The sequence below is a fragment of the Lissotriton helveticus genome, chromosome 12, assembly GCF_964261635.1.
Source record: "Lissotriton helveticus chromosome 12, aLisHel1.1, whole genome shotgun sequence".
Taxonomy (NCBI): domain Eukaryota; kingdom Metazoa; phylum Chordata; class Amphibia; order Caudata; family Salamandridae; genus Lissotriton; species Lissotriton helveticus.
In genome coordinates, this window is record NC_136073.1 from 854,113,681 (window position 1) to 854,135,077 (window position 21,397).

General features: G+C 44.0%; 1 protein-coding gene across 2 annotated transcripts in view; it reads left to right on the plus strand.

The window, feature by feature from the left end:
* Window positions 1-21,397, plus strand: part of CHAF1A (chromatin assembly factor 1 subunit A) — a 156,913-nt gene that overhangs the window by 43,800 nt on the left and 91,716 nt on the right. The window contains exons 8-10 of one of the 2 annotated variants that reach the window (XM_078671038.1): window positions 14,991-15,214; window positions 19,350-19,587; window positions 20,026-20,106. In XM_078671038.1, coding sequence (XP_078527164.1) covers window positions 14,991-15,214; window positions 19,350-19,587; window positions 20,026-20,106 — 543 coding nt within the window. The remainder of the gene's footprint in view (window positions 1-14,990; window positions 15,215-19,349; window positions 19,588-20,025; window positions 20,107-21,397) is intronic. The other variant, XM_078671039.1, reaches the window with a different exon arrangement.

Genomic DNA, 21,397 nt, shown 5'->3' on the forward strand with positions numbered 1-21,397 from the left:
ACGGACGAGCCGGCGTACCGAGCAGACAGAGCTGCCATGCCAAGAGTAAACTGTGAGCCTCTCCTTTACTCCCGAAAGTCCATACCAGAGTGGCCGGAGCACACCAGGGTGGTGATACAGTGCTGGAGGGAGGCCAATAAGCTACTTGGTTTTGCGGGGACGCTGACAGGTAAGACCCCACTATGGGTAGGGGACCCCTTACGCGAAGTAGCAGCTCTTACGGGCTTCAGAGGGTGGAAACTGGTATCGAGGGTGGAAACTGATAGGTATCGAATACCTGAGGGATGTATGGAGGGGCGACTATCCCCTCCCCTTTGAGGTCCTTCAGCGGGAATATAATCTAAACTAGACTCAGAATTGTCAGTACCTGAGACTGGTCCACGCGCTGCGCACACACATTCAGTGGCACTTCCATCCCAGAATGTTCCCCACTGGAAGACAGGGTGCTCTTGGACCCCGTTTTTGAAAAACCAACATCGTGATTTATCGCAAACTGATAAACATGCCAGATCCCCTGACCATTCTCTGAAACGCATGGGCTAAGGACCTGGGGCTGATGGATGAGGAGAAGTGACAGGAGGCGATTCGGAGCCCTAGAGAAATAGCGATGCGCCCCCGCTTTAAACTGGCGCAACTTAAGATACTGCACCGCACCTACAACCCGCGCACTCGCCTCTACACATGGGGCAAGATCACTGACGCGAAATGTGATCGGGGACGTCAGGGGGAGGAAACCTTCCTGCACATCCAATGGGAATGTCCTGAGATTGCACGCTACTGGTGTGGGGTCACAGATACTATGTCCAGGGTAATGGGAATGACAGTCCCCCTTGATGCAAATTGGCTTGTATTGATGATCACAGCGGACGCTGCCTGTTCCAGGTACGAGGGCCTGTGGCTGGCTCTTGTGGCAGGGGCTGCAAAGAGGAACATTGCCAGAAAGTGGGGGGCGCCTCTACCTCAGACACTGGAGGAATGGAAACGGGACCTTGACTGGTGCCAACGCGCTCAAGAAACGGTTTATAAAAGCAGGGGGGGTGCTTGATTGTGTAACCTTGACTATGCTTACAGTGTCTACAGTTCCCTTGAGCTTTGTTAATAAAAATTCAGATTTTCTTTTTTCTCTTCACACCCATTGTGCAGAGGAGAGCTTCAATGAAGCTCTTTTTGTTTCCAGTTACTGAACCAAGAGCTCAAATACTGCTGCCTCCCATGAACGCTTTTTGTAATCTGTTGGGAGCAGTTTTGCTTTATCTTTTTGTCTGTTGATTTAATGTTGAGTTCTGCCCGATTTTCCTTCAGGTAGTGATATTTTGTAGCTCTTTACTGTGTTTTTTGTATTTTATTTCATTTGCCATCATACCTGCATTTTTCATGTGTCATACAGAAGGCTAATAGAAAGGGAGAGGGGTTGCCTTTGAGCCCAAATTAGCGACCTTTAGGAGAGCAAAGTCCTCAGTCACTTAGTGTCCCCTCTTCTGGCGCCAGGATACCCGTAGGGTGACAGATGCGCGGTATAAATATTAAATACAAATACAATACAATGGTGGCGTTTCCTATTGTCCTCAAGAAATCAGTGTTCAGCAATAAGAATCATATTTCATCTCTAGAACTTCCACAAGCGGTTTGTGAGAAAGTTATCCCGGTTACTCTCTAAGGATGATTCTATATGGTTGGTTTTACCAGGCATCAATCCAAGTATTCAGGCACACCCTCCTTCTAAAATATCTGACTTTTATGACACTGAGGCTCCCATGTCTCCTCCTCCTCAACAGTGAAGTGTGAAGGAGTCCCTGCTTCCTGGAAATGCTCTGAGCACCTCTTGACCTTGTACTCCCGGACAATTTGTCAATATTCTTTCAGCGGAGCACCCAAAGGACCAAAAGCTCTTCCATGTGACTGACACGTCCAACTGTTGATTGTCTACTGGTAGTGATGGGGAACCTTTGGGAGCTCTGTCTCCCATTTTAGTATTTCAAATGCATTTTCACATTGCTGTGCTTCTCCCAGTAAATGAGTTAATACAAATTTTTTCTTCAACAAGAAGACTTTTGTGAAGGCAGTGCGTTCAGAGAAGAAATCTTGTTTCAAACTTGTAAAGTCTGGTGGGGGGGGGGAACATCTGCATGCATGACCTTCATACTAAGACTGTCTACTCTGCATCCTGGTCACGTCCGTAACATTTTCAAAACTATCTTCATAAAAGACTTGGAGAGAATGTTTGCTTGGGCAGTCCTCAGGAAGGCGGCAGATGCATCACCCCTGGAAAACTGAGCAAGGGCTTTTGAAATCACCTCAGGAGCCTTGTACCAAGACTTCCCTGCTTATTAGCGAATGCTCCAACACTGCTGTTAGTGTAGGAATCTGTCTCTTTATATGAGATGTCAAAATGAGATGTATCATGTGAAGATAACTGGGATTCCCTTATGAGTGGACAGGGCTGGTATGTTAATCCTAAGGTGCTCTGTTAAGAGGTTTTGTGGTCGAGCAGCCTTAGGCTTAACACAGAAGAGTGCAAGACATTGGAAAATACACACACTGGTCAATAAATGAGGTATTCTATTCAAGAAGGCGATCCACGCCACGCACACACTTGGTCATCAGAAGAAATGTGTTCAGGTAAGTACGTTTTTAAATGGTTTATTGTTTCTTGTCGGCGACGTACGTGGTCTCTTCTCTGGGAGTTACAGTGAGTGGTGTGCAAGGTCCAAGGCAGAACATTACCAGCGGAACTAGGGTGCCTGGGTGCAGAGGTGCAAAACTGCTTCGGGTGCCCAATGTTATCGAACAAAGAACGGTCACGGTAGAAAGAGGCTGCAGGAGAGGACTGGGGGAGATCTTTGTTTCTCTTCTCCTTGGGGTGTCCGGGTGCAGAGGATATTTGGGGTGTCTGGTTTATGACGACACTTGCGGTTTAGGGGGGGTCTGTCGACAGAGGCTGCGGGCAACGCCGGGGTGTTCATGATGAGTCCCTACACAGTGGAGTCAGTACCTTGGGGACCACGCTGACACCGTTGGCTCACCTCGACACTGGCTGGGGAGCTCTGGTGCAGTGGTGTTTGGCTTTTAAAGACAACAAAGGTCCTAAGGAGAACAAGGTAAACACAAAAAATGATAAATTTACAGACCACAATCGGTACTATAATCAAGCTTCCAGACCCAGCCGGGTAAGGAATTGTTTAATTTAGAAATAAAAGGAATAGGGTGACCTAGAGGTGGTCAGTTATACACACTTTAGATAGGGTACAGTCCTGTACCTATCCTTCAGAGAAGAAAGTGTAATAGAAGTAAAATAAGAGTGAGAAAAGTTTTTCAGGCAAGAAGTTTGGAGCCAAAATGTCGCTTGTAGATTAGTGATCAATACACACAAGTTTCGACATACAGTATTTACAGAATGGCATACAATTGAATTTTCCGCAATACTGTTCAACCGTCAACGTTTCGATCCCCTGGCTCCTAATGAACCGGGATCATCATCAGGACTATTTCAATCATTTGCCTGTGTTCTAAAAAACGCCTGTGGAAATAATGGAGACAAGAGAGAAAGGAATAGAAAGCATAAGGCATCCGTATGCAAATTAAGAAAATGTACACACGTGTATATATACAGTTTGCGTGGCGAGGATTACTTACACTTTGCATGCTTGCATTGTTGGTCTAAGGGGTGGTGAATTTCAAAATAAAATTAAAAGGAGCAGTACCGTGATGTGAGGGCAACTGAGTGGTTGATCATAAAGCGAAAATTATAAAAAATATATAAGAACGTCAAGAGGTGTGAGCCAGTGAGTGGGGCAGGTGCAGGACAGGTCGTGATATTGTACCCGAGTGTGGACGCCTAACATGCACGTAGAATGCTAGTCATTGAGAGCCATGGCTGTTATGAGTTCCGCTATATTCCGACTACGCAGTGAGAGTGGTGGTCCGTGAGCTAGGTGGTACTAGGTATCGGTAAAAACAGTGTACACGCGAGTGGATAATTTCCCATGCACGACGGAGCAAAAGAATAAGGCTCCGTGTTCCAGCATATCTGGCGATCTATGTATGCAGAACACTGACCTGCCAGGTTATTAAAGTTGTTTATTCTGGTCAGGTATTTATTAGGGGAAGTCAGGATACCGAGAGGTGCCGGTACCTAAAAGAGGAAAAAAGTGCAACATTATCTGTGCGGAACGCGGCCATTGTGAGCCTGTGCCTCAAGGTGCTTGGCGTGCCGTTTACCTGGTCTCAGGGCGAGGATGGTGAACCTAAATTTTGCGCGTGCCAGGAAGTTTTACTCGTCAGAGTAAAATGCGTCCTTAGGTAAGGGCCGAAGGTTGGTACAACGCCCGTGTGGCTGAAAAGAGAGGCAAGTGGGGGAGGAGGTATTGAAAGCGGGCCGAAGGAAGAGCAAAAACTTCCATCCGTGCATGCCTGCATCATCATAGGGAGAGTGCTTACCTGTTGAGTCCGCGAAAGGTGAGGCGGGATAACGGCGAGACTCGGTGGTCTCTCTCCGTGTCGTTAGCAGCGTGGATACGCTGACCGGGTGTTGTGGGTCCACCAGGACTGAAGTCATGCAATGGAGTTAAGAAACAAAAAAGGGACTCTTCTGGCGCGTTCCCTTTGGTCGCCATTTTGGGTTGGGCAAGGGCCCAGAAATGGTAAAAAGACTCGAGTGCACGCTAGTCTCGGGGGTGGTGGAGGGATTGGTGCATCCGTGAAAGTGATTGTGCATTGTGAGTCGGTCATATTAAGAGAACTATGGCAGTGACAGGTCGAGGGTGCATTAGAGGAAGAGTTCCTCGTGGTAGTGCTACATGCTCCTTGAGTAACCCTTGACCAAGAATAAAAAAGCCCGATGTACATGACGAATAGTAAAAACAATGTACATTACATTTACATTACATTAGTACAGAAGTGTTGTAATAGCATCTGGAGTGCCTATAAGAGAACAGTCTTTACACATTCAAATATCACTTTGCATTTGCACTGCAATAATTCATATTTACTCCAATGAGGTCTGGAGTACATGTACATGGAGAGCCCTCCATTTCACAATGTCAAAAACCAGGAATTAGGGACTTGTATCAGAGAGACTGAGCAGTAATCACATCAGAGGAGGGATGTCCAGTCCTCCATCCGATTCAAACCGTTGTGGATTGAGTCCAAAAGTATTATGCATTTCAATTCTTCTTTGTTAAGGAGACTTGTCATGCTTCCTCCTCTTGGGGGTAGTTTTAATGCCTTTAGTATTGTCCAGCGAATGTCATCCTCGTCATGGTTGGCATCAATAAAGTGCTCCACCAGTGGGGCATTTCCTGTCTTACATCTAACACGGCTTCTGTGCTGGGAAATGCGTGTCTTGATTTTTTGTGAGGTTTGGCCCACATATACTTTTTGGCATGGACATTGAATGAGATACACAACATTGCTGGTATTACAATTTGTTAAGGTATTACATTGAAACTTGATGTTGTTGAACTCAAACGTTTTACCTTCAATGGTCAGATTACATACAACACATCCCCCACATTTCACATGTCCAACAATGGGGGACAGTCCCCATCTAGATTCAAGAGTAGAAAGTTGGACAGGACAGGGGAGGGCTGCTCTCACCAAATGGTCTCTCAAATTCTTGCTTTTTTTTAAAGCAAAAAGCGGGCGTTCAATCTTTAGGACGCCCGCATTGATAACAGGCCAATGTTGTAGGATCATTTTTCTTAGTCTATTAGATAGAGGGGAGAAAGTTGTTACGCATGCTATCCTCTCCTGATCTTTCTTGGGGTTTGGGACAAGCAGTGTTTCTCGGGGACGATACCAGGCTCTTTTCAGAGCAGTTTTTATAGTTTTATAGTGGTGTTTGGCGGCGTCTTGTTTTGGCGGAGCTGGAGTCCTCTGGATCTTTCTTTTGCTGTCTGTAGGGACAGTTCAGCTGTCCCTCTGAAGGTCTTGGTTCTTGGGCGAAGTCTGGCAGGTCTCCTGGAATTTGGGGACTCAGCTGCAGGACAAGTCTACTTTTGGTGCATTAGGCGAAGTCGGCAGGCCTGCAGGGTTGGTGCCAAGTCAGTTGCTGGGTCTTCTGTTCTTTGTGTGACTTCTCATCTGTTTTCTTTCTTCGGATCGTCAGGATGAGATTATCTAGTGGCAGGAACTCCTGTAAATACTCAATTTTAGGATGTTCTGTGTTGTGCAGTGTAGTAGCCAAAAGGGCTACTGACTCTTAGGGTCGTTACGCCCCCTATATGATGACTTCCTGTGGCAAGTGGGTATAACTCTGTCTCAGAATTCCTAACTATGCCACCACAAAGACTGCTTCTTCTGAAATTGTGTCCACCTCAGTTTAGCCCACCTTGGGTGTGGTACCAGCCTGGGGTGGCATGCCTACCTGACTAGCTAATCTCCCCCCTCCCTTTCCAGGTGACAAGGGGGCGAGCTTACTCCACTGTGAAGTGAAGCCAGAGTTGAGTTTCAAAAGTGACAGGTATGCCCTCACATGAAATATTCAGCACTCTGCCTCAGGGCTGTCAGGCCTGCTGTAGGGGTGACTTAAAACTATTGCATGCAGTTTAAGGTGACCTGGCACACCTAGTGGTATGACGTGTTGTGTTTTCACATTGTCTGCACCAAGACATGCAGCCTGCAATGGCAGCCTTGCATGTCCTTGTTGAGGGGTCCCTTAGGGTGCCACCATTCGTGCTGCTGCCTTTAGAGACCCTCTCTAGTACCTCAGGCTCTAGGTATCATTTACTAGGGACTTGGAGTGTTCTAAAGGTTTTGCCAATTTGGGAAAACAATTGTAGAGTTTAGGGAAAAAGCTCTGCCATCTGGTTAGCAGGAACCCAGTGCATTTCATGTTTAAATCACATCAGTTACAAGGCAAAAAGTGGTAGTGACCATGTCAAACAGGGCTGCTTTCCTACACTTAGGTACTGGCAGCTAAGAGCAGGCAGACAGAGTGAGATGCCAAGGAGCAACCAGCACAAAATCAAAAGGTTAATATTTCCAGATCCAGAATTGATGCTAAAGAAATCGAAAATCTCCATGACAAAGCAAAGAACTAGTTTGGTGACTCTGAAAACAGTTCTTTATGCCACAGTTTTACAAAGCTGGGAGACTATTGCTATCCGTCTGGCCATGGATCGTTTTGAAGTTCTTGCATCAAGCAATACTGATTGCTCTGATTAAGAATGTCCCTACTGTCCATGGAGGCCTTCCACCTGTAAATACGCTCATACTTTTGCTCTGCATTCTTGCACAGACTCTTACTCCAGCATGAATCCCCATGTGGGTGGTTCTTTCCAGCATAACCCATTTTCATGATAATTCTGCCACTGTTCCTGTTGTGTGTGGTTGTCTTAAGTCTGCTAGTTTACGTTTTATCAATATTAGAGACTCCATGAAGAATGAAAAGTTAATTAAAATAGTGTTTTTTTTTAATCCTGGGCTTTCAGAGTTTATACGTCCCACTCTCTATTCAGGATTGTGGTTTGAATTGGGGTTTTGGTCGATCCTTTCTCTACTAAGGAAGCGACCTATTTTATTGACTACTGGGATTTCCATGTATAGTCCTAAGCACTTGCATAGTACCGCCCACATGCGGGGACCCCGGAGCACTTCTTTAGATGTGTCTTCTTAAGAGAATATTTTTCGCCTTTCCCCAGGAAGGCCTGCAAAGTCATTTTAGAGATGGAGACAATAATGCAGCCTAAATACATAGGCTACACTGGCCACATCTTCACCTTGAAGTGAAAAAGTAATATACTATATTTTGTAGTGTTTAACTCACAGAAGAATCCCTTTCACAAAACTCCTTCAAATCAGATAAGCCTCATAGGCTGCCATTTATATGTCTTAAAAATAGAACCTGTGCCTTTAAGAATCCAGAGACCACTATTATCCCACCGTGCACAACTAGTGGCAGTTATTTCAGTTCTTTTTTCCGCCTCCTGTTATCAAGACCCTGGAGCATTGAGCTCAATCATTTTTGATTTTTTTTTTAAAATTCACTTCTGAATTGAACAAATAGTTAATTCACTCAACGTCTTTGGCTTTTCCATACTTTTTTTCTTTCTTTTTCTGACATAAATTTCTAGTTTTCACTCAAAAATGCCATCTTTCTGATAAGTGTCTAGCCTGTGGTAGAAAGAAGGCCAAGGCTGATCCTCGGTGTGTGTATACTATACTTGCCTAAAAGTCATGTTCCTGACTCTTGTCTCATCTGTAAAACTTTCTCAAAGCACACTCTGCGTAACCGAGAGAAGATTTGATTCAAAGGAGCAGAGTAGTTGCAAAAAAACTGCAGGCCCAGTCTTCAGGTTTGACTTCAGAGTGAGGAGAGGTTCCGTCCTATACCAGGGCTCTGTCTTAAGCCTCTTGGGGGCTCCCCATTTGAAGGGCTGAAAAACAGTGCCGGTTGACCTCTAGGACGATTACGTTGAGAGGAGGTAAAGCACCAAACTGTTCGCTGTCAACTCTGGGTCGAAAACACATTGCTGTTCCACGCCGAGAAGAATTCCCTAGTCTATCACAAACCAGATGACGAGGACACCCCGGTCTGCATGAGGAAGGACTCTGCGGACGGCGATGCCTATCAGGTCGCGGTCGAGGTCCTTAACGGTTTTCGCCCAACCCCACCAAGCGAAGTTGACACACCGTCCCAGTCGCTCGATGTCGAGAGACCACCGTTGGATTGCCGGTGCACTCCCACAGGTCGACGCCAAGGCATCACCGACGTCGAGACACCATTGTTCGACGTCCAGACGAGACCCGCCTTCGCTTTGACAGTCGACGATTAGATCGATGTCTGGGAAAGACAGAAGGATAGTCTTCAAGGACTTTGTCAGCCTCTTGAAGGCTTCAGGAGGTGCGCAAAAAGAGAAGGCTGATGTATACATCGGATTCTAAGTTTTCCTGAACCTATTCTCCGTCTAAGGAAGTTCCCTCGCCAACGCTTTCTCCTCATCGACCTCCACCCCTGCTACCAAATGTGGAACCAAGAACTCAAACACTGCCTCTCCTCCACCTCCACTTCCTAAGCCACCACCTCCACAGCCACCAAGGTCTAGGTCTTGCACTCGACATTGGTCTCAAAGACAAAGACATTCCTCTACTCACTCACATTGTCTGCGTCACAAAGGAAGGTATCATTCGAGACATACCAGGGACACCTTCTCTTCAAGCACATACACTCAAACACTCTCAGACTGCTCTCCCCGTGTATTTTACTAATGGATGACATATCGACCTTTCAAGAGGTTCTGTTGCGGGGTGCTTCCAAATTAAATATCCCAGTGTGCACTCCTACACTGACAGCTTCTGTAATATTTGAGAATCTACAGCAAAAAAACTTCACGCCCCTTGTTACCGGGACTCTTAGAGCCAGCTATGGAACTTTATCTGAAACATTCAATTAAGTCGGTTCCATCCAGGCTGCAAAAGAAATACCGTCCTCTAGAGCAGGACCCTGCTTTCCGAAGGACAGACCCAGCTCCGGATTCTGTCATTGTGGTGGCTGCGAAAAAGCAACATGTCGCGGCTCCAACCCCTACAGTGCCACCGGACAAAGCTGAAAAATGGACTTGGTAGGGAGGAAGGCTTGCAACACAGCAGCGACTACCATGAAAGCAGCTAGTGCCACAGCATTACTAGTAAGATATGACCAGGCACTGTGGGAATCGCTCCAACAGTTTGTGGACTACCTACTAGAGACAAAAGAGAGGACTTTAATAAGATCTTGACAGGTCATATGGTCTCGAATGAAGTCCTAAGCACAGCAGCGGAAACATGTCTTCTTGCTGCATACCGGTATTGCCACGGTGTGGCCCTTTGGCGACTTTCATGGCTGTGGCTCGCATCTCTTAAACCTGAATCACAGCTGTGCATCTTAAATCTCCAGTTTTTCAGGGACAACTCTTTTCGGCCCTCATGCTGACAAAGAGATGGCCAGGATGAAGGCAGAAATGGAGACTCTGCAAGCTGTTGGCTTAGAATGACCTAAGGAGCAGCTTAAACCTTTCAGACATTTTCAGCGCCGCTATCCTACACAGAGCATTCAAACCCCTCTGTGGTATCAGGGCTGCCAGTCAGATACGGTAAACACACATTACAACGCATTTTTTACAACGCACTACCATTACAACGGAACTTTTACAACGCAAATACCATTACAACGCATTTATTTACAACGCATGTTTTTACAACGCAGGTACTTTTACAACGCATACCATTACAACGTAAGTATTGGTAAGTATATAATTATATTTAAAATGTTATATGTTAGGTTTTTTTTAAAGGGGTATTTTTAGGGTTCAGGGTCAGTTTTAGGTTTTTGGGTAAAGGGGTATTTTTAGGGTTCAGGGTCAGTTTTGGGTTTTTGGGTAATGGGGTATTTTTAGGGTTCAGGGTCAGTTTTGGGTTTTTGGGTAAAGGGGTATTTTTAGGGTTCAGGGTCAGTTTTCAGTTTTTGGGTAAAGGGGTATTTTTAGGGTTCAGGGTCAGTTTTCAGTTTTTGGGTAAAGGGGTATTTTTAGGGTTCAGGGTCAGTTTTCAGTTTTTGGGTAAAGGGGTATTTTTAGGGTTTAGGGTCAGTTTTCAGTTTTTGGGTAAAGGGGTATTTTTAGGGTTTAGGGTCAGTTTTGGGTTTTTGGGTAAAGGGGTATTTTTAGGGTTCAGGGTCAGTTTTGGGTTTTTGGGTAAAGGGATACAGGGTAAAAATAAAATAAAATTAAATTTAAATTAAATTAATTAAATGAAATTAAATTAAATTAAATACAATTACATTACTTTATATTAATTTTAAATAATATACAATTAAAAAAAAAATATATACTTACCAATACTTACGTTGTAATGGTATGCGTTGTAAAGGTACCTGCGTTGTAAAAAAATGCGTTGTAAATACATGCGTGGTAATAGTATTGGCGTTGTAAAAGTCCCGTTGTAACGGTATGCGTTGTAAAAACATGCGTTTTAACGTCATATATCCATCAGATACACAACAGTATCAACGCTCAGCCTTATCAGAAACGACAGGCCAGAGGAAGATCAAAACAGCAACCTGCTCAAGAAGGCAAGATTCCCGCAGGGTCAAAATCCTGAGTCCTTTCTTTTCCTCTCTTCCGTTTCACGCTCCGGTAGGGGGAAGCACCCGACATTACCTGGCAGAGTGGCAAAAAATTATGCAAGACAATTGGGTGCAGAATATTGTTCGCAATGGATATTCTGTCAAATTAATCAGTCCTCCCTCGTCAATACCTCCGAAACAATCAAAGTTCCAACTGCACCAATTAGTCAGAAGCCAATATTCTCTTACAGAAACAGGCAGTGGAACCCATATCTCCCCTACAACGAGGCATGGGGCTATACAAAATTCTTTCTTGTCAAAAAGAAAGACATGAACGAGTTCAGGCCCATTCTCGACCGAAGGAAAGACCAACCAGTGGATTTGAAGAGACATGTTCCGGATGCTGGCATTGCACCCAATTTACCCTCCGTTACACCAAGGGGATTGATTGGCTATACGTCATCGACCTTCAAGAAGCATACTTTAACACACCCATCAGCAGTAATCATTGCAAGTTCTTGAGGTTTACAGTGTGGCACAACCGCTATCTGTGCTGTGTACTACCATTTCGCCTGAGGTTGGCACCCAGGACTTTATCAAAATGCATTGCGGTAGTTGTGGCCCATCCAAGGATGCGTACAGTGTTCGTCTATCCCTGTCTAGACGGTTGGCTAATCAAAGCATCCATGTCTCAGGAGACTGAACTTCACTTCAATTGGACCTTCGATCTTCCCCGGTTGGGCCTTCATGTCAACCATGCCAAGTCAACCTTGATCTCAATACAGTGCCTGCAATATTTTGAAGCATCTATCAATATTCACAAGGCAAACGTCTGTCCTTCAGGAGAGACGCTTAACAATCATTTGGAAGGCTGTCTCTCATAGCAATAGCTCAGCCAATTGTGAGAAAGGTCTCCTCTCTCTCTCCTGGTCTCGATGGCCTCCTGCATATTCCTTACACTGAATGCACCTCTCCACATGAGACCCCTATAGGAAGACCAATGGGCCGAGCGAACAGGAGATTAGGAAGACAAGAATAGATTGTCTCCGCATGCCCTCCGGCCAATCAAATGGTGGTGCTATCCCACCAATCTCCTATGAGGGATCCTGTTTAACAAGGAGATTCCCGTTAAGACCATAGTGACTAATGCCTCTCTCCAAGGATGGGGAGTCCACACAGGCCACTTTTAAATTCAAGACAAATGGTCACGCAGAGAATCCACGTACCTTATTAATCTGCTAGAGCTAAGGGCAGTTCATCTAGCGCAGAAAGCCTTTCAGCTATCACTCCGTTCCAACTCCCTTCTTGTTCAGACGCACAATACAACAACAATATACCACCTCAACAAGCAGGGAGGCTCCAGGTCCAGACCATTCTCTCTGGAAGCCCAGGCGATCAGGAAGTGGCTTCTGGCCAGACACCTTACAATTACGGCAGCTCACCTTCCAGGGGTTCAGAATGCTCAGGCCAATTCTCTCAGCAGGCTCCTCCAGGAAAACCACAAGTGGATCTTAAACGACAACGTGGTCCACGTTATCTTCGGAAGATGGGGTACTCCAAAGGTTGACATGTTAGAAACCACAGAAAACAGCAAATGCCAAAGCTTCGTGTCGAGGTTCTACCAACCAGTAACCCTGGGAAATGCCCTATGGATCAACTGATCAGGCAGATTTCTCTATGCCTTTTCTCCAGTTCCCCTAATCCCGACAGTCTTCATCAAGCTGTCGCAGTCACGGGCCAAGATGATACTCTTAACCCCTGAGTGGCCACACCAATGGTGGTTCATGGACCTCTTTCACCCATCTATCCGCCCACATCTCAGGCTTCCATGCAAGATAGATCTGCTAACAAAGTTTAGAGGCCAAATAGTGCACCCCAACCTCTCCTCTTGAATTTGGCAGCATGGCTTCTGTGCTAGTACAGTATGGACACTTGAACTTACCTCTGGACTGCATGGATATCCTCAAGGAAGCAAAGCGGCCTTCCACACGTTCCTTTTATGCTCATAAATGGAAGAGATTCTGTATTTGGTGTTCATTGAAGAATGAGAATCCTACATCTTGCCAGGAAGATGCCATCCTTCCATATTTGCTCAATTTAGCACAATCTGGCCTTCAATTTTCTTCCATTAAGGTTCACTTGGCAGTCCTAACTGCCTACAGGAAATGTCCTTCACAAACTTCATTTTTCCGAATTCCTGTCAGGGATTTCCTGGAGGGTTTGAAGAAGGTTTTTCCTCCCATTAGAAGTCCTCCTTGGGAGCTTAATGCTCTTCTGTCTCGTCTTATGCAGGAACCTTTTGAACCCATACTTAAGGCGTCTCTTCAGCATCTGTCTTGGAAGAAAGCTTTCCTTGTGGCTATAACATCTGCCCACAGGGTTAGTGAAATCCAGGCACTTTGCTGTCAAGAGCCATAAACTGTGTTTCATACATCTAAAGTAGTCATGAGGACTCATCCAAAATTCCTCCCTAAGGTGGTTTCAGATTTCCAAGTAAACCAGACCTCTTTACCTACTTTTTTCATACATCCATCTACTCCAGCTCAGTGATCTCTTCATTCCCTGGATGTTAGATGGGTTCTAAAAATCTATTTAGATAAAACGAAGGATCTACGGAGATCTGACCAGTTATTTGTAAATTATGGCTCTCAATACAGGTCTAGCTACTTCTAAGCAGTCCATTTCTTGATGGATTGTTTTGTGCCTCTTATTGTTACCAAAAAGCAAATAAATCTCTGACTGCTAAGCCTATCGCTCATCCTACCAGAGGAAAGGCAGCTACGGAGGCTTTGCTCCTTCACATACCCATTGCAGAGATATGTAAAGCAGCAACCTGGAAATCAATTCATACATTCACTAAACACTACTGCCTGGGCTCAGATGCCAAGTCAAATGTTCAAGTAGGGCAGGCTTCCCTTAGTAACCTATTTGCTTAAATCGGTTTACCTCTATTCTGTCTCCTCAACACGTACTGTAGGGATGAGCTTGCTAATCTATTCAAGTGCTTATGACTATACATGGAAATTCCCTACGAGAGAAGAAACAGTTTCTTACCTGTAACACCAGTTCTCTCTTGGGAGTATTTCCATAAGTCTCAAGCAACCCTCCCTCCTCCCCAATGGAATAGACAGAGGAATTCACACACAAAACATGCATTCACTTCTCATCGCTGTCAAAAAGAACTAAAGTAACTGCCACTAGCTGTGCATGATGAGATAATGGTGGTCTCCGAATTCTTAAAGGCACAGCTTAAATTTTTAAGACTTATAGTGGCAGCCTGAGGCTATTCTGTCCTAGCTTTCATCTCTATTCTTAAGAAAGGAGTTTTGTGAAGGAGATTCTTCTGCGTGTTAAACACTACAAATAGCACACAATATTGTATATGATCGCCCTAAATTCACTTCAAGATGAAGATGCAGCCAATGTAGCCGATATATTTAGGCTGCGTTATTGTCTCTATCTCAAGTGTCTGTGCAGGCCGTCCTGAAGAAAGGCGAAAAATACCCACTTAAGAAGATAGCTCTAAAGAAGTGCTCTGGGGTCCCCGCACATGGGCGGGACTATGCAAGTGCTTATGAAATACCCCTACAAGAGAACTGGATTTACAGGTAATAAACTGTTCCATATGAGATATATTAGCTTAAGGAATTTAATGTTTTTATGGGTTTTTCCCCGTTTAGTCTATGTCCCATTTACGTTTTTTTGCTCGTATTGTTTTAAAGAAATTCATGGCAGATGTGGGTCCGTCAATATAAAATGTATATTTTAGCTGATTAGCTGTCAGAAAATGTTGCTAAGCTGCATGTTTTCTGGGTAAGTTTTCTTTCAGGTTGAAAACCTATGGTTTTAAAAATGCTTTTTGATCCTGCAAATGGCTAGACCTATTGTACCTTTTGAGTACCCTTGAAGTACTAGGAGTTTCATCTTCATATATTCTTGTCCATTTCAGACGTTTGCCAGCTCCTGTGGGAAATTTGCACCCTTTGAAATTAAGAAGAACATGGCGCTTGCACCTCTTTGTCGTGTTGATTTTGACCAGGCTGCCTCAGATAAACTAGATGAGTTGCTGCAGTCACAAATTCTGGAAGTTTCCTACTTGAAAGAACTTAAGTGTCGGAAGCCATATATTTCAGGGAGGACGGTTGTCCATCACCACATTGTCTCCGCTAACAGGTTGGTGTCCCATGCTACTTGACCTAGCATTTGTTTTAATCCTGCTGTGGTCCACCTGCCATTGCTGATGGAGCTCTTTGATTGTAAAGGTATTTCTTCCTCTGTGTTTCCAGTGGCTTCAGCACACATCAAGCTTTTGTCTTGCTAATGAGCAGTTTGTTAGATCCACTCTTTGCACAATGTCTAGCTATTGTAGTCTTGTCCATTCCCTTATTCAGTGGAAGTCTTCAGGTGTAGCACAAGTGTTCATTCTGCGGGATAGGCAAAATTCAATATTGTTTGCTGCTGTGATCAGGACATAAAAGCAAAGTCTATTGTATGGATACTACATTCTAGTTCCTGTGGTACTGAAAGTCTATTCTCTTGTCTGCTAAAGCAGTCATTGCATCTGTGGTTTTCCAGAGTTCCATTAAAGGGGCGAGTTGCATGCTAGGTCCCAGGTGGATAATGTGCTTGACCTGCTTATTGACCGCTGACACTAGGTAATACTCTTGCCGCCTCATATAATGCTTTAGAGTTAATTCCTATAGGTTTGAACATAAAGAAGTACTTCAAAGTTAGAAACGTTTCCTGCTGTGCTGACCCATGTATTCGTAGTCCTGAGTCATTTTTTTATTTTTATTCACTATTCAGCAATATGAATGCCTTTGCCGGAAGAGACAATCCCACTGATACTGGCTTATCAAAAAGTAAAAGCTTACACCCATCTCATTTTCCACAGATGCCAATGTTAAGATGCTTGTCACAGTAGAAAAGCTTGCAGTCTGACGTTTAGTGAGACACGTAGGCAGTGAGCAAGAGAAGATCCACTGCAGTTAAGAGCACGGTTTAGCAGACTGAGTAATTTAAGTTTGATTTTTGTAGCCCTTTACTTGTAGGGCCCAAGCTAAAAGTTGTATAGAGTGTCTATATCTGAATTTTACACCCTCAAATAGGTTTTCTGACTGTTCGAGTAATTTTCTGTAATGCATACCAATCAAGTATGTATGCTTGCCCTTTCATCAGATGTTTGATTTGTCATCAAAAACTTACTGGTTCAAGTGTAGGTAACTTCAGCAGATGTCCTAATATCTATATTTAACCAATGGTTGAAGCTCCCAAAACAGGCGTTCAGGAATGTAAGAAGTTGTGTCTTCCAGTTGTGGGGGTAATGCGTAGCCAGTGGCTAACTGGGTTTTGTGCCCAAATCAACATTAGTGTGTGGTTGTGGAAAACTACTAGATCCTGACTTTTGCCGCTTGGAATCGGGGAGAACAATCATTGCTGTGTTATCCTCAATTTTAACCCTTTAGGCTCATAATGGGAAGATGGTAATGCGAAAAGGCATTATGTGCACAAAGTTATCATTTTCTTGCACCTGTGTTATTACCTCCCTATGTTAGCATGCACAGTAGAACAAGACGCTGTTTTTTGAAAAACTGATTAGAATTTAACTCCACCAACTTTGTGCTTTGCTGCATTTTACCTACTGTCTGTTGGCGACCATCAGTTTGTTGGCATATCCCCTCCGTCTCACTGTGTTTTAGGGTCCTATTGTCTGGCGTTTCTAAAACTATTTGGCTCTGAATTTTGTTAAATCCCTTTAATTAAAAGAGCTTTCCTGATTATTCATAGCATGTCAAGCTCTGTGTGAGGGATTGTCACTGGACACTTGGAAAGTACAATTTCTGAGTAACTTTAATGCAACTGTAATCCTTTCAAGCCCTTCCCTAACGAGTTGACGCTTGGGAGTTAATCTAGCGGGGGTGTATATATGACATTTACTGTCTTGCGTGCACTCTAATTCTTTGGTCCTCCTTGCTCAGCATAGACTTGCTTACACTTAGGTTTGGTATCATAGGATCTTCCTGAATCTCCAGCATTGGATGTTTATTTGATTCAAATTCTTGATTTATTCCCATCTAACTGGGAGTCCTTAATTATTCCTACCTCCGTGTCATAATGTTAAAACTGCAGTGCTCTATTGCTAGGGTTTCTCTATTTACTTAATGCCTTGGTGTTTTTCTTCAGAATTATTGATTTATCACATATTTCGTCTGCTGCATAGTCTATAGATTTCTACCCCCAAAAATAATTTCTAGCCTAAACTGAACATGATTTACTAAAAATGTGGCAATGTGTTGCTGCTCAGCGGAAGTTCCTTTACAAAGGTAAGATTATTGTTTTGGTGGTAAACTGGTACTAATGTAGGAAAGGACCTCTTGTTGTACCCTTTCCCTTAGTTTTTGAATTTATTCTGCTGGGTTTTCAGCTCTGTAGTGCACTTAGGCCTGCTCTCCAGGCTCCAGGTCATGTGCTCTCAACCTCAAAGTACATGTGCTGTTGGCGAATACCCAATTGATTCATCTGGAGTCCCTAGTATATGATACCAGGGAAACCCAGACTTAAAATGTCACTAGTGGACTGCAGCACTTTATTGTGCCACCATTGCAGAGACCAGGTGAAAACGTAACTAAGCCTGCCACTGCAGCGGAGTACAGCAGGTTTAGCACTGCTGATTCAGTAGGGCAAAATAAACCAGTTTGCCAGGTCAAGTCCTTCCTTTTTAACATCAATAAGCCACCTATGGAAAGGTCTTGGTGGCTCAACAGAAAGGGTGCTTAATACCACCCCCTTTTGTACCGCTTTAATACTAAGAAGGGCAGCATGTTCCTTTTGTGTTTAACATGCTATGATGATGAAAACACGATATTGCTGTTTTAAGTGTAGCAATGCGGGTGATCCCATTGGCTAACGTTGAGTTTCACTAGCCGTCGCTCGAAGTGCTAAATTCCTTCTCTGATCAAACGGTATTACTTCAAGGTATCAAATTAATTGTTCCATTAAGCCCGCCTCAATGCTGAGATTAGGGTTTAAGGTAACTTAATAGAAAGGTGACTTTAGAAAGTCCCATCTTTGCTGCCAAAACCTCTGGTCTATCTGCAACATGCTGCCCCCTGCTAGAAAGCATGAAGCGCTCCCAGGAACAGGGAATAAAGAGAAATGCTGATGGGAGTTGACCTCCTCTAGCAGGATGACTACTGGGCAGTGGCCACAGATGGCCCAGCTTCAAAGAGGCTACTGTTCAAAATAAATGGAAATCACACCTTTGCCTGCCCACTTCTTGGGAGGAGACGCAAGTCTGTCTGCCTACACAGAGTGGAGAAACTGTTTGTAGGACTGCTGTTTTCCAGGAGGAGTGGCTCCTTCAGCTGGGTAAATCCCAGGGGTGTGCCTAGGGCTCCTCACAGGGAAAGAAGTCTGGCCCAATCTTGGATTTGGGTAGAGAAGAGGATCCTGGGATTGTTTATTGGCCAAACCCCCAGGAAGTGATTACAATGGACTCCTCTGTGCCACAGTTACACAGGACTGGCCTAAGGGATTTATTAAAGAAAACTAACTGGACCTGATAAAGATTGTAATGTTATTTACATGGTGGGGTCTCACAGCTGCACTGCTTTCCAGGTTTTCATCTTTCTTTGTGTCTGTGCTTCTGCAGTTGTCCTGTATCGTCTTGCTGTTTTTTTTTATTAAGAACAGCGATCTGTAATGAGTTATTGGTATTGAACCAATCAAGGGCCTGAAAGGTAGCCGAGGTAGCTTTTCTCCTCTGGTGTTTAATAGAGAAGGTCCTGATTCTGCATAACTTGGGGCTGCATTAGAGAAGTGTAACAGGATCATGCTAGTTGGCTGAATGATACATATTCATAAGCTGCCCCGGTGATATACTCATGCCATCTCATTCGTACTGTATGGTGCAATAAGTAGATTGGAGCGAAAGCGGCGTACGGAGATATCATAGAAAAGCACAACCTCTGCAACCATTGCTCAAAACATTATTAATGGGCCACAGGTAACACAATTAAGTGTGTTGAAATGCACTGTTTGTCCAAGAAATTCATTTAGTAAAGTCTATTATGTTTGTTTGTTTTATTTTCTCCAAGTCGAGAGGCTCCTTCTATTGCAGTTGACACCTGATTGCTAACATTTAGCAGACATTTTAAGAATTGTACATGGACTCAAACGCATAAATTATGATTAGGTAATTGGGACAGCGCTATAGTTTAAAGGTGTTATATGTTTCCATTCAGATGTAGAAGCAGACAGTATAAACTTAACCATTACTTTATTTTTGTTTTTAAACAATACTTGCCAGTGATGTGATTGTGGAGGAAAATGGTGAAACGGACGATGTCCAGGAAATGCCCGATGATCCCCTTACCAGTGACCTACTAGAGGATGACCCTGGCACAATGGATAGCGTCCCAGAGAGGAAAAAGTTTGGTAGAATGAAACTACTGCAGTTTTCAGAGAATCACCGTCCTGCCTACTGGGGAACCTGGAATAAGGCTAGTACAGTTATCCATCCCAGAAAGCCTTGGCTCAAAGATGATGTGAGTATTCTAGCAGCCATAACAATCCTCTGCATCTTGTTTTGTGCTTTCTCCGCACCTCTTTTATTATGCAGACTTATTAAGGATGCACACTCTTTCTATCCACATTGTGCTTTGTAAATTGCATTGCTCCTATTTGTACAACATGAAGTTTACATAAACAGTGAGTTTTCTTTGCGTGCTGAAGGAATGAATCAAATGTATGTACCTTTAATTTGAACGGTATGCTTTGGCACGCACTACCATTGCCATGTAGACGCTGAACATTTGTCAGTAAACACACCTAGTTTTAGTGTGGTGGAAATCTTCTTTCTTTGCTAGCTGTGTAACTAGTCTGTGTAGAATTGCAGAGAGCTCACTAAATCATGAACAACTTGACAGCATCACAGTGCCACTGGTAAAAGAATGAAATTAACAAATGTTGGCTGTGTTTTTCAGAAGATATTGGACTATGAAGTAGACAGTGATGAGGAGTGGGAAGAGGAGGAACCTGGTGAGTCTCTTTCCCACAGTGAAGGGGTGAGTACACTGATAACATTGATCTTAAGCCTGTATGTTAGATGCTTATTTTAAGGAGATTGCTTATGTTCTCAAACTTTGGATTATTTTATGTTGGGTACAGTTCACCAATTCTTTTATCTTCTCATTGCTTTCTTTAATTGTGTTGCCGCTGGACTTGTATATTGTAAGCTATCTGAGTTTGGTGTAGTGTCCTTGTAATGTTGTGGATGCCATAGTAATGGGTTACAAATGACGGTTTCCATCCTTGGGTGTTAACGTTTTACATTTTGTAAGAGGATGTTAAGGTTCAGATTTAAAAACAAAATGTCTGCAATATGGCACACATGACACCACCTGTTCACCAACACATTGGCATTAAAGGATTCTTTCTGATAGTCTACCTGTGGGATCATTATGTTTTCCAGGGTGCAGAACTATATTTGCCCAATTTCAATGGTTTTTAGTTGATATTTTGCAGCATAGCAAGCCTTAATGTAAGGGTTTTTAAGACCAGTTTGTAGGAAAGTGGAGTATTAAGTGGTTATACTGGTTAGGATTCACCATGTAGCACTATCTCAAACCCCAAAGTTCGTCCCTGGCTTCACACTAATAAATCCTCCGCTCAGCCCTGGTAGTGTGGCAAAGAGCAGTCCGGCTTTACTGGAGGAACATGTGTTGATCGTTCAGTGTACCAACATGGACGATAAGTAACTGACACAACTCAAAAGAAATCTGAAACCAATTTATAAAAAGAAAGATTTTTATCCTAATTGAGCGCCAAAATGAAATTTATCAGATGCATATAACCGGAGATATGGGTTTTAGAAGCAATATAAAATCGGTGCAAAATAATACAGTAAAACGTTACTATTACGGTCAATGGTAAAAACTACTATTGGCAATCAGCCACTTGGAGGTCCAGTTGCATGGAACCCAAGCAGGGTAAAGGTGATGCGGGTCCCAGGACCAAGCCAAGACAGTCAGTTCAATTTTACCTGGCCCATGGAGCCTGAGTGCTGAGTTGTCCTGGCTGTCCCTCGTGCTGAACGGGAGCCGCGGAGCGCTGCTTTTTCCGCTTACATGGTGCTGCGGGGAACAAGATGCGCAAACATAACCGGGCCTCTGTTGATGTTGGATGAACGTCAGATGGAGTTCCATTGAGGTGCAGTGTAAAGTTCAGGAGTAGTTTGCTGGACTGGCAACCAACAAGCCTTGGCAGCGGCAACTGGAGAACATTGCTACTTCAACTTACGTTGGTTCCGGTGAACACTGTAGCTGCCTGTAACTTCGTGGAAGGCAGGACTTCAGT